We start from the raw sequence: 18,891 nt of genomic DNA, 5'->3' as shown, positions 1-18,891 counted from the left end.
CTTGGTAAATATGATGTAGAGTCGACTAAATGTAGAAATATGTGATGCATATTACTCTTACTAGCAGCAATCGATTAGTATTCCTGCCCCCGCCCCATTGCACGACGGGAAAGCGGGATGTTCAAATCCTCTTCCTGCTTTTTTTTTTTTGGCTCGGTGTGTTTTTGTTCATCATGGAGGGGAGAGGCAGGTATGACAGATTTAAGATTGTAAACTTAAAACGTTTTGTCTCGCAGAATTTTTATTTGAATCACAACACGTAATGCGCGTCTCACTTAATACAACGAAAATGGATCATGCACTGGTTTAGCGAAATGCTAATAGTAGCTGTTGTCTGAACTGTTGTCTTTTGTTTTCTGATTAAGTTGTTTGATTAAATGGTTTAAACCCCCCAAATTTAGTGTATTGTAAGCGTACACTTACGACATATAACATATTTTGTCATTAAAACAGAAGTTGTTGATCATTGTTGGTTCCATTAGTAGTAGAGTCGTTATAAATAACTATATCTGTTGCTTGTATTACCCATGCAGTGCCGTCAACACTACCGCCAGCAGACCCGTTACTCGTAGAAGCAAAAGTTATGGTCGGAGCTGTGTGGAAGCACCCTCATATTTCTGGCAAACACCAGGACATTTAACAGTCTTGAAGATCCCAACCAGTAGAGGGGCTGCCAGATCACAACTCATCACTGTAAGAGATCATGGACTCAAAAGACTCATTCAATATCTCAATATGATATAGAGTGGATTGAGTGTCAAATGTCTTTATTTTTTTCCTACAGAATAAGGTTGACCCTGAGCATATCGCTCTTCTGGTGAAAAATGAGTGGAAGCTGTCCTACGTCACCCCTTTGCATCACTTCAGACATACACAGCTGAAATCATATTCCAAACACCTCGCAGCCTTCATCGCAGCAGAGAAACAGCAAGGAGTTGCAGTTGAAGTCGGGTTAGAAGTGGGATTTAAGGTGACATTTACTGCAGTTCTTGGACTGGCTGAGACAGATGAGGATGCGGAGACTGTTTTCATTCAGGTAAGCCTGAACAGGCTGGTAATTAGTTCATTTTTGTTTTAAGAAATAAATGCTTTTCAGCAAGGATGCATTAAATCAGTGATGGGCAAACTTCCAGGCCACTTTCCTGCAGAGATTTCATCCAACCCTGATAAAACTCACCTGCCTGTAGTCTTGAAGACAATGATGAGCTGGTTCAGGTGTGTTTAATTAGAGTTGGAGCTAAACTCTGAAGGAAAGTGACCTGGAAGGGCCAAGTTTGCCCACCCCTGCATTAAATTGATCAAAAGTAACACATTTATGTTGTAACAAATGCTTTTCTTCCTATTCATCAATGAATCTTGAAAAGATGCATCATGGTTTTCACAAAAATAAAAATATTAAGCAGCAACCCAGTTTTCAACCATAATAATTCTTTAGGACCAAATCAGCATTTTAGAATCCTTTCTAAAGGGTCATGTGAAAAGTTTGGGTTCAAAAATCAGTGTAACGCATTAAATTGATGTCACAATAGATACATTTACATTGCTACACAAACTTTCGATTCATCAAAGAATCCTGAAAAAAATAGCTGTTTCTACAATACTATTAGGCAGCACAACTGTTTTTAACATTGATAATAATAAGAACTTCTTTCTTGAGCACCAAATCAGCATATTAGAATCATTTCTGAAAGAAAGACTGGAGTAATGGGTGCTTAGAATTCAGCTTTGCCATCGCAGGATTAAATTACATTTGAAAAAAATATTAAAATAAAGATATTTTAAATAATAATATTTCACAATATGAATATTTACTGTATTTTGTATCAAATAAATGCAGCCTTGGCAAACATAAGAGACTTCTTCATATGAGACCTCTTTTCAAAAAGTCTTACCGATCAAACTTTTGAATGGAAGCATATAAATATGCCACATTCATGTAAATTTTTCTCTTATTCCCTCAGATCCAGTCCAAACCGGTATTTGCTGCAGCTGCAGATGCACCGAAAGTTGTCTGGCGCGGTTGGCTCACGTGCGTCAATGGTGATCCGGAGTACCTGAGGTCACTGCCTCCTGATTTTGTCAGCTTACCTCTGTTTTGCACAAGCGGACCGGAGTCTCTTACAACCCTGGTTAAATCCTGGTTCGAGAGGGCGTTTGATTGCAACTTTGGTTCTTTGGCTTTAAACTCCACCACTCTCAACTGGCTGGCTGCTCTGTGGACTGGTTGCCATTCCACCTGCAATATCAGGTATCTGAAACTGGCCTGGAGCCTTCCGTCACAGCCACCCCTGGATGTCTCTTATACAGTTAACCCACAGGATGCGTGGGAGCTCTGGAACAGCATTCACCCAGAGGAGAGTACAGACGACAAGATTGATATTAAAGAGGTCCAGTCTTTCATCAACGGGCTGGAGACTCATTTTTTTCGACACTTTAAGATCTACCTGTCTGCTGGTACACTCGTAAAAGTATCTACCGCTCTGGGATCAGCACATCTTGATGGGAAACTCAAGGTAATTGTTATGTGTCATGTCTATTCATTGTATATACAGCGCGAGTTGCATTCGTATTTGTTACAACTTGATTTTTCTCTCCTTCAGATTGGAAACAGTGACTACATCACCACCTTACTTACCCTGCTGACAGAATCTGCTCTTTTGAAAATGCCAACCTAAAATCTGATTTTTATTTAGATTTGTAAATAAATTTTTTTGGTTGTTGTTTTTTTTCCTATGACATCTAAACTTTTATATCTTTTAAAGCTTATTGTCTCATATTTGTTTTTTTGTGCTGTAAAATATGTCTATGCTTGTTTTCCAGCTTTTAAAAATTGAACTTTTTATTCTGTTTTCGGATGCCTGTTTTCTTTTCTTTAACTTGCTAGAGTTTTATCAAGACAAATAACATATCAGTCTTAGGCTTACATTAATGTGATTCAACTCATTTATCACAAATAAACCTGACTATCAACTGTGTGTAAATTTATCACTACTACATGTATAGGTTCTTATAAATAGTTCACACAAATAGGCATTAATATGTCTATTAGTATATTGTAACATATGTTTATATTTTATACAAACATTTTGAACCTTTTAAAGTGTGCAAATCACTTGGGGGTATTTGTTATCTTTACAAAATGAATAGTGGCTTAATTTTGGTTGTTTAGATGTGTTTTGCCTCAGGGCCTCTGAAATTATTTGATTACGTTTTGCTAGCAGTGCCAACGATGTCAGAATCTAAATGTATAACATTTTACAAAGCATGCAGGTAGCACAGGCGAGCAGAAGTTTGTGTTCTAATGGTAGTTCTGAAATTAGTTTGGATTTGATTGGTTTCTTATTTGTAATTGATTTAAATGGACTGTTTGTGTTGTTGCATATTACTGTTGTTGTTGGTGTATATTCAGAACACCCTTCATTTAAGCATTTACATCAGAAAAGGACCCAAGATGTGCATAACAAAATGTATTTGAATTCCGAGTTACCTTTTGTCTCTCAATAAAGCACAAATCTAAGTTGAATTTTCTAATTATATTTTTAAGAGATCTCCAAAATGGACATTTAAATTCAAGGAGTCTAAATCAGTGGTTCTCAAACAGGGGGCTTATAAGTTAAATGCTAAAAATGACTATACAAACATGTTAAATGTGAAGACCAGAGTTGTTGAAATTGAGGTAATTACACAAATCACTGTATTTTTATTGTATCTATTGATGCTCATAGTTTCGGTAATAATGTTTGAAAACCAGCTGCTTTGTCATTACGGGGGGGGATCTCAGAATAAAGAAGGTTGAGAACCACTGATCTAAACCTCATGGAAAAGGTTGATCACCAATAAACACAATTTCAATGACTGAAAACATTTGGATTATTTTTCTGTGGATATTTTATTTCCACTTTCAAAGTTTTGAAATGTATAGACCGTTGTACACCTTTAAAATTAAATAAGATCATGGAAGCTATACTTTATGTAACCGTTTTTCAACACCAAGATTAGAACACATAACTGTCCTGTGGGAAAACAAGTGTTCATTTAAAAAAAAAAGTAAGGGCAGTTGTAACAATTCAAAGAGATTCATCTCATATTCAGTAACAAGCTCTACATTAAGTTTCTGAGCATACGTGCAGGCTACTACTGCAAACCTGTTTTTTTCTAAAATGTCAGATTATGAAAAATCTATTTTTACCTTGTGTCCTCATACTTGCATAAAACAATACATCCAACAATATAAAAAAAATAAAAAATACAAACTTTAATAGAAAAACTCCAGTGGATCAAAGTGCATGGACTGGTTCATTGATGCATTCGGTTGTATAAAAGTAAACAAATTGATAATATGTCAAACCTGTTTTTGACTGCTTCAAAAATAACTTATTTTCTTCTTGTACAGCCTTCATTAGATTGCAATGTTTCAGGAGGGACTGCATTTTCAGTACACCAAAGAAAGAGAGAGAAAAAAAAAAAAACTGATCTGCTTACATCTGGTAAAATGCAGAGGAACAGTTAACGCTCAGTGTACAACTCATTATAAAAACCTAAACTTAAAGAAATGGTAAAGATATCACAGTGCATCCAATTCAGACTAGAACATCAATCAGGGAAACATCTGCTCATAAGAACGAGCGTCATTCACACCCATCCCCAGTGACGTGCGTTTCAGGTTACTGTAGTTATTCTTCAATGCAGTCAAACAGACCGGCAGAAGCCTAGTTCCTTCCAGATAAACAAACGCTCTGGCTGATGCTTTTCCGGCTGCTGTTTCTCTCTTCAAAACATTGCCTTTGGGTATTCTCAAGTATGAAAGAGAAACCAAATGTAAAAACAAAATGGAGTGATGCTCTCTGGCCAGGTGAGTCTCCTCAGAGCAGCTTCAGGAGATGGTTCCTTTGCCATCTCAGTAACTGGAGACAATACTCAGTTTTTAACAGGCTTTCCTCTTGCATGATGTACAATGTCTCTATGAGGCATGAGCTATGGTGAGGCATCTGAGAGATGGATACTGTAGGTGTTACCATATATGTGATTCACAGTGAGTCATTTTTATTACACCAACGCCACCTCCCAACCTCCTGTAGTTCATTCCTCCATAGAGCCTTGGGGAAAGAAAAAAAACCCAGCAAAAACAATCAGTGACTGGAAAATCACCTATGATTTGAATATGTGACCCTGGACCACAAAACCAGTCTTAAGTGTCAATTTTTCAAAATTGAGATTTATACAGCAGAATAAATAAGCTTTCCATTGCTGTATGGTTTGTTAAGATAGGACAATATTTGGCCGAGATACAACTATTTGAAAATCTGGAATCTGAAGGTGCAAAAAATCTAAATATTGAGAAAATCGCCTTTTAAGTTGTCCAAATGAAGTTCTTTGCAATGCATATTACTAATCAAAAATTAAGTTTTAATATATTTACAGGAGGAAATTTACAAAATATCTTCATGGAACATGATCTTTACTTAATATCCTAATGATTTTTGGCATAAAAGAAAAATCGATCATTTTGACCCATACAATGTATTTTTGGCTATTGCTACAAATATACCCCAGCGACTTAAGACTGGTTTTGTGGTCCAGGGTCACATCATTCAAGTCAAAAGCTTGAGGTAATACGATTTTTAATGTCACCAAGGCTGCATTTATTTGATCAAAAATACAGTAAAAACAGCAATATTTTGAAATATCATTACAATTTAAAATAACTGTTTTCTATTTTCATGCATTTTAAAATGTAAAATGCAAAGCTGAATTTTCAACAGCCATTTTTCCAGTCTTTTTCAAGAATTTTTTATTATCAATGTTGAAAACAATTTTGCTGCTGCTTAATGTTTTTGTGGAAACCGTGATACAAAAAAATATATAAAAACAGTAGTGTAAGCTTTCTCTACCACATAGGAGATTATAATGCTATTTTACCCAACGCTGATGTACAGAACTAACATTACATCTGAGGAAGACATATATTGCTTTCGGTTGCTTAGTTTCCTTTACTTGTATCATGGCTTGTGTGACGCTGTGCTGTAATACTGTGGTTACCCTCATACATCACACTTCAGGATTCCCCAACGAAGCGCAAGGTGCCTCTGAACTATAAGACCTCAGATCTCAGAAAAAGTTTTACTGATGATGCGAACTATACCGACAGTTAAGCAGATGTAGAATATGAACGAACGCGCAAGGTTTCACGCTGTTTCCCTCAGAAATCTGTTAAAGAAAACGCATCATGCGGCTCAGTAAGTGCACTAATGCAACGACAGCTATTAAAAGACCAAACTCCGATCTTACTGATGATGCAAACTACAAACAGGCAGAAGAGGATATGAACGCAAGTTACAGAACGCGCAAAACTACACGTTAAAAATTTCCCATAAAGAAAACACTTAACGTGGTTTATTGCCTCAAGACAATGATAAATGATTAAATTCGGCACCTAATTAATAATATACTGTATATTACTGTATATTATGTAGCCTACATTTAAGCAGATGAGCCCAGAATATGAGCCCACAACCCACAGTATACTACAACCTTTGGAACATGAAAAATCCCTTTTGGGGTCCTACAGATTTTTTTTGTTTTGTTTTAAATAATTGTGAATGGTGCATACAGTAAGGGAGATATTGGCAAAATTTCACATGAAGTCAGTCTTGCAACTAGCAACGTTCTACAACCAGTGGAACATGAAAAAATCCTTTTGGTGAATTACTGTAGTTTTAAAAAAATATATTTGTTTTACCTGTAGTAAGTTAGTCTTGTATCTAGCAATGTACTACAATGTTGGAACATGAAAAAACCCTTTCCATCTTTTATATGTAAATAATTGTGTACTGTACAGATATGAAGAGAGGTATTGGCAAAATCTCACCTGTAGTAAATCACTATGAGCAATACGAGCTTTACAATTTGACAGTGTGTTATTTTAAATGTTAAAAGTAATTTTAATTAAAATACATTGGACGTTTTAACCCAGTCGGTGGAATTGTCAGACGGTCCCTTGTGTGCGATACGCTCCTTCTGGAAGTCATCGCAACCACAGGCGACCACTGATTGGTTCTGGGATTGTATCGCTCTGCGCTGCTCAGTTCCGTGGTATCATCTCTGCCGCCCACAGAGTAGATCATATCCTGGTATACGGCACAGCCCAGGTGTTTCCGACGGGTACCCATGGGTGCCACTGTATGCCAGCGGTTCTCTTGAGGGTTATACCGCTCCACTGCCAACAAAATCACTTAATAAATATTCTGCATGTGCTTTATAATATCTGAAATTCCGCAATCAACACGCTCGCTGATTACAGAATGGCTTTACTGACAAGATGCGCGTTAAATATCGCATGCGATTTATCGTGCAGCCCTAATTTAAACATTTGGAGTCAGTAAGATTTTGTCAATGTTTTTGACAAAAGTCTCTTTTCAACTCAACTTTATTGTCATTCTTCCACATACACAGTATACAGAAGAGCGAAATGTCGTTTCTGACAGACCAAGGTGCAAGACACTGATAAACAAGTATACATGTATTCATGACAACAGGAATTAAACATAAGAGCACATTAAACATAACAAGAGTAGTAGCATGAGGTAGAAATGTAAAATTGTAGTAACGTAAGAAATGTTAAAAGTGTAAGTGCTAGTGCACAATTGAGGTGGCTCAGAGCAGACTAAATAATGTGCATTTGCACAGAGTGTCCCTAGCGCACACATTAGGTGGCTGAGTGCGGCTGTATGTAAACTGACCATTGTGCAGGAGTGTCTATAGTGCACAGCTAAGTTAAAGTGCAAAGTGCACTTAAAATATAATAGTACTGATTCCAAACATTTGAACAGTTTTGAATAAAGCATTAGGTATGTTAAAAATACCAGTACTTTGATATCAATTTGACAATAAAGGAAATAAATTAACAATACAGCTCCACATGAGTGTTCATATGCACTTTGTGGTCAAAAATGGTGTCTTGGCAAAACATTAAATGTAAATACAGTAGTTATGAATCTGTTCATTATCATGTTAATATTAATCGAGCAACACCGACTAAAAAAAACAGGGAAAACATCTCACCTACCACAACAAAACTGTTTAATTGCTTGGAAAATTTTTAAGCAATTTTTACTTTACTACACAAGTCTTTTCAATTGTTTCAATTTAATATTTATATTCATATTTAACTAGGCTTGGGAATCGAAAAAATCAATTGCAATTCCAGAATCGGATACTTAAGGTCAAGAATCGGATACTTGCCGTAAAATTAAAATTTCAATTCCACCTATCAATTCCTGTGTGCGAATATTTTTTTTTTTTTACGTGGCGAAAAGCAGCTGTTAAAAATGTATTTGTCTTGAATCATTCATTCAAGAGATTCATTCAAAACCCTGACTCATCCAGTAATGAAACAAGTAAATCTTGAGCGAGTCATTGAACCATTCCATTCATAAATTCCATGAGATTTTGTTTAGCTGGCTAATTTTTTTTTTCAGAATTGTAAGAGAACTACAACCTCCATAAAATTTTTTTTTAAAAAGTCTCAATTTATCCAGATTCGTACAGCTCTATTTTGCACACAAACAGCTCTTAATGGTTTTTTCTGTAGCCGGCTGATTTCTGTTCATGGTATTCAGCAGCAATTAAAATGTTTTACAAAAAGAAATACAGAATAAATGTTTTTGATATCTAAATGTTTGACTTCATTTTTTTTAACCACATTGGAATCAGAATTCCAAAAAAATTCAAACGATTCCCAACCCTATATTTAACTTAACAAGAAAGTGCATTCAATAGCTTTTTTTTTTTTTTGCTGTAGTACTGAGAAGTTTCACAAAAAGTTCCAACGTTTATTAAATTTGGTGCTTGTATTGACTACAACTACTGAAACTTCAAACTACCAAACGGACAACTTCAAAGTTTTAACGCCAATACAGTAATGTTCTTTTATTGAATAATAATATCCAATGCTTTAATCATAAAAATGTCAAAACACTCCTCAGCTGCATTTATTCTAAGACATACAGAAGACACATCAAATATTAAGTACAAACACAGCAGTATCTGATCAATTTGAACTGACTCCAATATTACCGAGTTCTGCCTCTACACCTTCCAGTATTTACCTGTGTTTAGTGGGGATGTGCCATCTGAACCGCCTACTGCGTAAAGAAAACCTCCTAATACAGCTACAGCTACACCCAACCGCCTGGTACTCATCGAGGCAACACGAGTCCACTTATTCTCTTTCGGATCATACCTAAAAAAATAAATATATATCTCATTAAATCCCTCCTAAAGAAAACTCCAAGCCATGCCAATTTAGATATTTGTATGTACCTTTCTACAATGTTGAGACAGGAAACACCATCCTGACCTCCCACGGCATACAGATACCCTCCTAATACAGCAACACCCACACTGGTCCTGCAGGTGCTAGTAGGGGCGACGTCGCTGCTCCACTGGTTAGTCTTAGGATCATACCTGACAAAGCCAGCAGAGGGCAGAAATGCTGAGTTAAATTTTTCATCCATAATTAATTTAATGTATTTCATCCTGTGAGGATTCATTCATTAGATTCTAGAAGCATGGTAAACACATTAATTAATTAATCAAGCAGCACCTCTCCACACTATTGAGATAAGATGAGCCGTCGTGTCCGCCAACTGCATACAACAGATCATCCAGAACACTGACACCAACTCCACAGCGCCGTTTGCTCATGGACGCCACCATCCTCCACTCATTGGTCTGAGGGTCGTAGCGCTCAACGCTTGAGATAGCATCACCACTGCACCAACCTCCCACTGAGTCACACAAACAGAAGTCTGATGTGCAAAGAGAAAATCTTGGAAAGCAAACAAAAAAACAACCAATGAAACTAAGATATGGCTACTAAAACACCCACCAGCAAACAGTACTTCTCCACAACGGATAGGCTTTCTGGGCCGGGTTCGAGGTCCCTGCATTAGGGGGCGCTCTTGGGGTAGCAGTAGGTAGTTCTTGGCTTCATCAACCAAGTCCCTATAGGGCGAAAAAGTGTTGATTAATCTATGCTGTCACAGTTTAGAGATTGAAATGGAAATTTTACATCTAAATGTTAATAGAGAATTAAAAACCTATTTTAATGGTACAGATTGATTGCAAATGGCTGTAAACTAAGCAAGACAAGACAAAAGATCAAGGTGACCTATAATTTTGCAAGAGCCTCCAAAAAGGTTTTATATATTTATAGAATATTATATTCAGTTTGAATAGCATGATTAAAGTACAAAATCCTCAAAATACATGACTGTTTGTTTATAACTGAGCACTATGTCAACTATTACGGTATATTCAAGACGAGAGACAAATGAAAAATAAAAATAAATAAATACATGTAAATAAATAATTTTTAAAAAATAAATAAATACACAAATATATAAAAGTTTTTTTTTATTATTAAGCTAAGTCTGGTCTCACTTTATAAAAAAAAAAAAAATGCATAATTAACTTAAAATTAAATATACCTACAGTAGTTAAACCCATCAGAGTCTATTAAAATATGCTTCAGAGATATTGGACTCTGGCAAAAGGGGCATTGATGAGGGTCTTCACCCATTAACAAAAACTTTACTTGGTTTAAAACGGACCGTTCACACGCACCTACACTCCTCATCACTCTTGATCAGAGGATCTGAACCCACCGTCCCAACCAGAAACTTCGGGCTCAAAAGGGGAAGACGCACATGTTGTAGAACCTGTTGCCATGACAAAACAGATGAGTGGTCTTATGAATTATTTATCTCATTGATGCAATAATTTACACAGAACCCTTTTTTATCCAGATAATATATACTACAATTTAAAAGCCTGTCATCTAGTCATTATTAAAGAGATTTATTATAGAAATATAATGTAGAAATTACTTTTATTCAGCAGGAATGCTATAAATTGATCAAAAGTGACAGTAAAGATATGTATAATGTTATAAAGGTATAATGTTATAAATTTACATTTCAAATAAATGCTGTTCTTTTGAACTTTCTATTCAATAAATTATGTATCACGTTTCCAAAATAATATTAAAAAGAACACCTGTTTTAATCATTGATTTATCGCATTTTGTTTTATTACACATTATGAGCTTCTACCATAAGCAGTATGTCTTTAGTGTTTTATACGCTTATATCTGACCTGTGGCAGCTGAGGCCTGCGCTCCTGGATGCTGTATTTAACCCAGGCCATTACAGCGTTAAACACCTGTTCCTCACTCCGAACATTGAGCTCATCACTGGAGATGATGTCTATCAGCTGGTTGGCTGGCAGCAGCATGAACTCTTCACTCTCCATCACCTAAAAAGCAGAAATTATCAAAAAAACATTAATGTGACATGTATTCATTTTTTTTACTTCACCAAACAGATTACAGTTGTTTGTAAAAACAGTCAAAACCATGGTACTGTATATGACCCTTTTAAACTAAAAGAAATACGGGGGTGTTAATTTGATACCAGCAGTGGGGGTTCCTCCCATGAGTCAAAAATAACAGGGTTGCATGGTCATCAGGGAAACCCTAAACTAGCTGATGGAAAAGTTGAGTGCACGGCTAAAATTAGATACAAGTCACAACTGAGGCTTCTATAGGGTTCCCACACTTTCTGACCAGTGTCAGTTCTAACCCAAGTAATATTTCATTTAGCACAACTAGAAACATTTATATTGACTACATATAAATTGTGTGTAATTTACAGGATTTATCATCACAGTTGAAAACAATTGTGCTGCTTAATATTTCTGTAGAAACTGTCATTTTTTTCAGGATTTTTTTTTTATAGAGAGTTTAAAAGAAAAGCATTTATTTGAAATAAAAATCTTTACTAACCTTATAAATGTCTTAACTGTCAACATTTTAAAATGTTGTTGTTCATGTTGCCTAATCTATTAACAAATCACTTACTGTAAAGTGTTACCTAATTTTTACTATCACTTATGATTAGTAAAGAGAATATATTTAGACCTGTGCTACACAAAGACAGCAAAAACAAGAAATGGAAACAAAAAGGTTCAAGTTCAAAGTCATGGTACATTCATTCTCAACACAATAGAGGGCGTGTGGAGGTCAGCCATCACCTCCTGAAAGTTATGCTGGGTGAACTTATCAGCAATACGCAGCAGCTCTCTGCAGGAGTGAGTGTCGGCGAAGGCCCTGATGCCCAAGCAGTTCGAGGGGTCCAATTGCCGCTTCAGGAATTCACAGCAGGCTTCCTGAATCTCTGCCAGTTGCAACAAGCAGGCAGCGGGCAGCAAAGTCTGCACATTTCCCTCCTCCACAGTCACCTGCAGGCCACCACACAGCTTACGTCAGCTGGTTTAAAGTTTAATATTGAGCTTCAATACGAAGCATAAAAATTTACAGTAGTTGAACATTTAATGCAACTTTAATACTGAACATACAGCAATAGGAATGCATACCTGCGAGGTATAAGCAAAGTCGATGAGCAGCTCCATGGCTCGTTCATCGATATCCCGGATCACGACTTCCGTCTGTCGGCTCTCGGCCAGTTCCCCCGTGAACATGGCTCTGAAGTAGGGGCTGCAGGCGGACAGGATCACACGGTGTGCATAAATCTTCTTGGCTCCCACCACCAAAACCACATCGCACAGCTCTCGGTGCTTGCGGAGCAGGTTGATGACCTCGAGGGTCTGCCGAGGGTGCTTGTCGGAGACGTAGGGCATCCTGGCAGGCTGAGGAACTCCCTCTGGGAGCTTGTTGGGGTCACCAAGGGTGCAGCGACTTGTGATATCCATTCCTGTGGTATCTGGGCATGCACTGGTACCCCTAAGGGGAAAAAACGGTCATAGTTTATGCGGTGCTTATAGCTGAATTGAACTTGTTTCATTATTGATGGACTTTTCAGTAAATGAACGGAACTGAATTGAACTTGAGCTGAATAACAACACTACTGTCTTTCTTTACAGCAAAATTTACATTTGTTTCATAATTGAAGTTTGCAAGACTAATTCTGTTATTTACCTGTTTATAACTCTGAAGCTGCTTTTGTCATTGTATTAAATGCTATATAAATAAAGGTGACTTGACTGTGAGAAGTCAATTTGGATGCTAAATCTGCTAAATGGTTAAATAAATGATTAAATGATTAATAAAAGATTAAATACATTCAAAACATGCCAACATGATTTCAAAAAAAATTATTTTAAAAACTTTAAAAAATATATTATCTAGAGATCAAGCAGTTTGAACTATGCAAACAAGCTTGAAAACAGCATGACTAGCCAATATGAGCGCAACACACGCCCATAGTAAACATCACAAATGAATTCATTGACTCTATTGGAATGTGACGTACGTTCCTTTACAAATAAAAACACGTTGACTTCTTACATAGACATTTAACTCCAGTGCTTTCCATTTAAGACCTATTTAGTGTAGTTTAGTTATAACTTGTACTCAAGTGGGGTAACTGGTTGCTCTGGAGAGTAAAATGTTGAAATGTGACAATGCAGCAAAATAGAAATGTGAGTTAAATGTGAGGCAAATAAATAATACACATAATAATACATATAAGGTCAAGGTTTCAGTTTATCTGTGAGCGAGACTCACTGTTTACATACTGGCTAACGGAGTGTCAATTAGCCCTAGCTTAGCTTGATCGAAGTATCGGATTTGTACTGTTTTAGCAGTTTTTCAAAGGTGGCGTTACGCATTGTAAAGACTATGAAAGAAGAGGCGTGATCTCCTCACCTTATTTGTCCATTAAATCGGTCCAGATTGAATTTTAAGTCGTCGGGATTTGGCCAGATAATATCAAGACAACCGCTGGGTTTACGGGACACCCTCCACTTTTATTTTATTTTTTTATATATGAGTTTCCTGACGGTCACAGGAAATATGCATTTTAGAATAAAAGTCCTGCATCTTTTTATGCACTGGAGACAATAAATTTGTAATTTCAGCATTATTACTTACCAATATGATCAAACCAGCATCTAATACAAAAGTAGCTATCAATAATGATTAAAGTAGCTCAAACGATTAAAATATGTAGCAATAATAATAATAATGCTAATAATAATAATAATAATAAAGGTAAAATAAACGTAAATACAATGAAAATATATTTAAATTAAAAACAAATGGAAATGTTGCCCTGGCAACTATATTAAATAAAATAAGTTAATATTTAATACTAAAATTATTAATTAATAAATAAATAATTAAACAAATAAACAAACAAGTTTTCACACATAACATTTTACTTTGTTATTTTTTATTTATTTATTTTACTTTGTTATGGGTTTTTTTTAAGCTTGCATTTTATCCTAACATACCTGTTTGCCTTTTGTGTGTGTGTGTGTGTGTGTGTGTGTGGAAATTGGTGAAATGACGGCTTTGTTAGGCATTGCCCAGGCAACCAGGAGAAAAGAGCATGAGGGTGAGAGGGAGGAGGAGGTGGGGCAACTGAGGTTTGGGTTGGGGGAGGGGCCACTGGACCTGGAGGGCCCACTCTTGAAGAGAGGACTGGAGGGGATGGAAGGGCTGAGTTGTAATTAGGCAAAGGACTCATTCTTACCAGGTTGTTCCACTGTGCTCCTGCCCTAACTACATTATAATAAGTGGAGCATAAGAGATATCAAAGAAATAAGAGATTTACTATTCAAAAGTTTGGGGTTAGTAATATATATTTTTTTTATTTTAAAGAAATTAATATTTTTATTCAGGGAGGATGCATTACATTTTTCTAAAGTTGAAGTAAAGAATTGTATAATGTTACAAAAGATTTCTATATCAAATAAATGCTGTTCTTTTTAACGTTCTATTCAGCGAAGAATCCCCAAAAAAATACATCACAGTTTCCTGAGAAATATTAAGCAGCACAACTGTTTTCAGCAATGATAATAATAAGAAGAAATGTTTCCTGAGGACCACATCGGTATATTAGAATGAGTATCATGTGACTGAAGTAATGGCTGCTGAAAATTCAGCTTTGCCATAACAGGAATAAATTACATTTTAAAATAGAAAACCGTTGTAATAATATTTCAAATATTACTGTTTTTATTATATTTTTTATCTAATAAATCCAGCCCTGGTGAGCATAAGAGACTTCCCTCAAAAACATGAAAAAATCTTACAGACCCCAAACTTTTGAATGGTAATATGTGTGTATAAATTGATTATTTTAATAATAGTTTAATAAGTTAAAACACATTTTGGTGGAATCAATCAAACAAGGCTGTAGGGAGAACCTACAATAATCTTTAAATAATTTAAAAGAAAAATAAATATATAGAAATAAATAAATTATTTATTTACATTTATTGATAGTGCAGTACCATCTATCTATCTATCTATCTATCTATCTATCTATCTATCTATCTCTCTCTCTCTATATATATATATATATACATATATGCAGTATTTCCCTGGACTCTGGATGAAAATGATAATAATAATAATCCAGAGTTGAAAAATCCAAAACCCTAGGTCCCTATACCAACTTTACAAGGTCGACTAACAAAGCACAGGTCACAAACCAAGAGCTGTAGACTAAAATTCAGAGAAAGAAAATAACAGAGAAGTGAGAAGGTACCATATGAGTGGAGCTACTGGAGGCATCGCCTGAGTCTCCCACCAGAGGGCAATCATTAATCAGGAGTCATTGCAACAAATGGAGTTCAGAACAAGTGTGCATTGATGTGAAACCTGACAGATGTATTGATAAGTTGAATGGCAAAAGAGCTTCAAAGCTGCTTTAGTGTCAACAGAACCCATGAACCAAAATATATTCAGTTTATAATATATATAGTCACACACACATGCATGCATATACATACACATAAGGAAAAGCAATCACTGTCGCTTGTCACAGTCAATTAAAATCTGTTCACATATTTTAAAACACACAATAATGTGTAGTATGGCCTTATGTGAACAACCAGGCTGTAGAATTATACAAACAAAACTTTAACTTTAAAATCGTTTAATTCTGTATAAAATTACTTTTAATAAGCCAAAGATATGGTCAGGTCTGGAAAGTCCCGGCCGTTTCACTCTATCCAAGCAAATCCACCTTCCTGAACTGACCACATTCGAGCCATTGAATGGTTGACCATTTCCACTAATGACAGCCCTCAGTCTGAGCTTAATCAGCAAAAGCTCTATCTGTTGCGCCAGTTTGAAAAGGGAAACTGGTCATGATTCGTTTGATTTTCAGGAACCATTTAGTAAACCACAAAAAGTATATTTAACTTGTACAAAAATATAAACACAGTCCTAGGTGGACAGTAACAGACATATATGATACCTCCTATCTCTCTCTTGGGGACGATTTGTGAATCGTAAATGTGGTCAGTTAAAGCAAATAATATATTTTACAGACTTACTCTGGTGTTTATACTGCCTAAAACTTGGCATTTCTCAACTGAGCAAATATTAAAATAAAAGTCCTAGGGTCTGTACGCTTATCAAAGAAAGAAAGAGTAAGCTCAAGAGCAACTAATCAACTAATATAATGATGTAAGGTCACTATTTCACTTATTAACAAACTATGGTCAGAATAAATGCTATGTTCAAAATCATTATTGATTGTATTAGGCTACTTATTACATGGATGCTTAACGAATATCATACATAAAGTATTAATTTGACACGCATATATATTATTTTATGTATTATGTATTATTTTACACGCATATATATACACACTGGTAATATATTTTTTTTTATGTTTTTTCAAAAAAGTGTCCAATGCTCACCGAAAAGCTGCATTATAAATACAATAAAAAATAAATAAATAAATTAAACCGAAATAGTGTAAAAAAAAAATTACAGTTTTAAATTGTACATTGTTTTCTATTATAATATATTTTATAATGTAATTTTCATTACTCCAGTCTTCAGTCTCACATGATCCTTCAGAAATCATTCTAAAATGCTAATTTGGCACTCAAGAAACGTTTCATCCTTTTGGTTTGTATTATTCTCTAGTCCAGTGTGTTGATGAGCATGGCACGGTGGCCGATACACTGCATCGGGGTGGTCTTTGTGTCACTCCCATTGGCATTAAGTCAACGAGGTGATGGGAGTGCTGTTGGCATGCCAGCTGCCAAGCAAACCCACTGCACCCTGCTCTTGTCTCATTCTCATGCATCCATTCAAGAAAGAGAGAGAAAGAGAGAGAAACAGAGCAAGGCAGGGTGGCCTGCAATGCTTATGCCAAGTCTGACTCCATTGCATCAGGTTAAAGTTTTTTGATATTAAAATATTTTCCAAGCAGAATATACATAGACAACTATAAGGAATAAGGAAACCTGTTTTAAAACATTACTTTTTGCAATTACGTTTAATGACACAAAAAGCACAAAAAAACTACACAGTTTACCATTAATTTTGGACTATGACAGGATGCTGTTGTTTAAACAGAGAACAAGATCATAATGAGGTAAAAGATTAAAAGGATAGTTTACCCAAAAATGAAAATTCTGTCATCATTTTCGATCCAAACCTTTATGACTTTCTTTCCTCTGTGGAACATAAAAGAAAATGTTTTAAGAAATGTCTCACTGTTTTTTCTCTCTCCATACAATGAAAGTCAATGATAACCAAAACTGCTTACTAACTTATTCAAAATATAAATATAAATAGTCTTCATTTTGGAAGAACTATCCCTTTAAATAGGATGCTAACTTCAGTATTCACTTTTCAAAATCAATTAGATAAATTAATTATAAAATCTTACGATCTAAAGGTCATGTAAGGTTCTACATGTTTCCATGTGTGTGTGCTTGTCACTGATTGAATGTCTTTTAAATACTACTCTGTAGGAACTTTGCGAATGGCCACATGCTTATGAAAGCTACTAAAAGTGTCCTCACCACTGTCATGCATGTGTTATTTATAAGTATGGTGCGCTACCTTCTTTTAAGCCCAAGACAGATGGAAAAAGACAGTATGGGGTAAAAATTGTAAGACATACAGTAGGCTATCGTTTGTACAGAGTCTTTATTCAGAGACAACGTAAAGCACCCCATGCGTAGGAGAGGAACATTATTCCAGGGAGTGCATGGAATAAAAGACAGATCCAGCTGCGTACACACACCTACACTCACAGACACTGCTAGACCCGGCACATATGTGCACATTCACACACACCAAGAGGGCTGAAACACATGCCTGATTCTGTGAGGGGGCTAGTTAAGAATGATTTATTTCCGCGTGGGGATTCACAGGATGGCTCCAGTTCAACCGATTTCCCAGAGTGAGCGGAAGCTGCTACCAGCCATAGCAAGCAGGAATTCTCATCCCCGGACCCCCCTCTCCGGGCCTCAGGACCCTCGGCCCCAGTGCGAGCAGACCCTTGAACCTGGTGGAAATCACAACCCGTTTACTTCTCATGCAACACGCAAACTGACCACCAAGTGGCGCTGTGCAAACAGAAAAACATCAAAATCGCTCCAGAAGCAAAGTCGTACAAGATGCTTCATTGGAACTTGGCAATATTTCTTTTTTCTATAATAAAAGTCTCCTAATTCCCACAATTGCTTCCACACATTTTATGGTGTTGCTTTTATGGTCTCAGTGGAACCTTCTTACTTTTCCATACATGCAAGCAATCTGTTTATATAAATAAATAGCCACAATGTTGAAAATGTATTCTTACTAAAATTAAACGTATAACAAGGTTCCCAATGAATAAGCAGTATGTATGCGATTCTTCAGTTTTTTTCAGTTCTTTCACTTTCTTTCGTTCTTGTAAAACTGAACATTTACAATAAAAGAATGTAAGTGTGCACAATTGTACAGTAAGTGCTAAAACAGATGTTTTGTCCCCCTTTTTTTAATTGCGTGTGTGTGTGTGTTTGTGTGTGTGTGTGTGTCTGTGTGTGTCTGTGTGTGTGTGTGTGTGT

At 36.0% G+C, this 18,891-nt stretch overlaps 2 protein-coding genes across 2 annotated transcripts; one reads left to right on the top strand and one right to left on the bottom strand.

Moving 5' to 3' along the window:
- The first annotated feature begins 104 nt into the window (after window positions 1-104).
- On the top strand, window positions 105-2,875 carry cenpl (centromere protein L). The gene is made up of 5 exons (XM_016530281.1): window positions 105-190; window positions 534-693; window positions 785-1,036; window positions 1,962-2,513; window positions 2,601-2,875. Exons 1-5 carry the CDS (start codon window positions 174-176, stop codon window positions 2,673-2,675), a joined length of 1,056 nt encoding a protein of 351 aa, XP_016385767.1. The 5' UTR covers window positions 105-173; the 3' UTR covers window positions 2,676-2,875.
- A 1,401-nt stretch (window positions 2,876-4,276) lies between these two features.
- LOC107722041 (kelch-like protein 20) lies at window positions 4,277-13,825 on the bottom strand. The gene is made up of 11 exons (XM_016530269.1): window positions 13,727-13,825; window positions 12,436-12,802; window positions 12,094-12,300; window positions 11,158-11,316; window positions 10,627-10,721; window positions 9,890-10,005; window positions 9,605-9,788; window positions 9,322-9,465; window positions 9,108-9,241; window positions 7,011-7,216; window positions 4,277-5,179 (listed from the first exon to the last, which is right to left on the bottom strand). The coding sequence occupies exons 2-11, from the start codon at window positions 12,769-12,771 to the stop codon at window positions 5,012-5,014; spliced, it is 1,749 nt and encodes a 582-aa protein (XP_016385755.1). The 5' UTR covers window positions 12,772-12,802; window positions 13,727-13,825; the 3' UTR covers window positions 4,277-5,011.
- Window positions 13,826-18,891: the final 5,066 nt, after the last annotated feature.

Source organism: Sinocyclocheilus rhinocerous, unplaced genomic scaffold, assembly GCF_001515625.1.
Source record: "Sinocyclocheilus rhinocerous isolate Xijiao unplaced genomic scaffold, SAMN03320098_v1.1 scaffold484, whole genome shotgun sequence".
Lineage (NCBI taxonomy): Eukaryota > Metazoa > Chordata > Actinopteri > Cypriniformes > Cyprinidae > Sinocyclocheilus > Sinocyclocheilus rhinocerous.
This window is presented reverse-complemented; position numbering and strand designations above follow the sequence as displayed.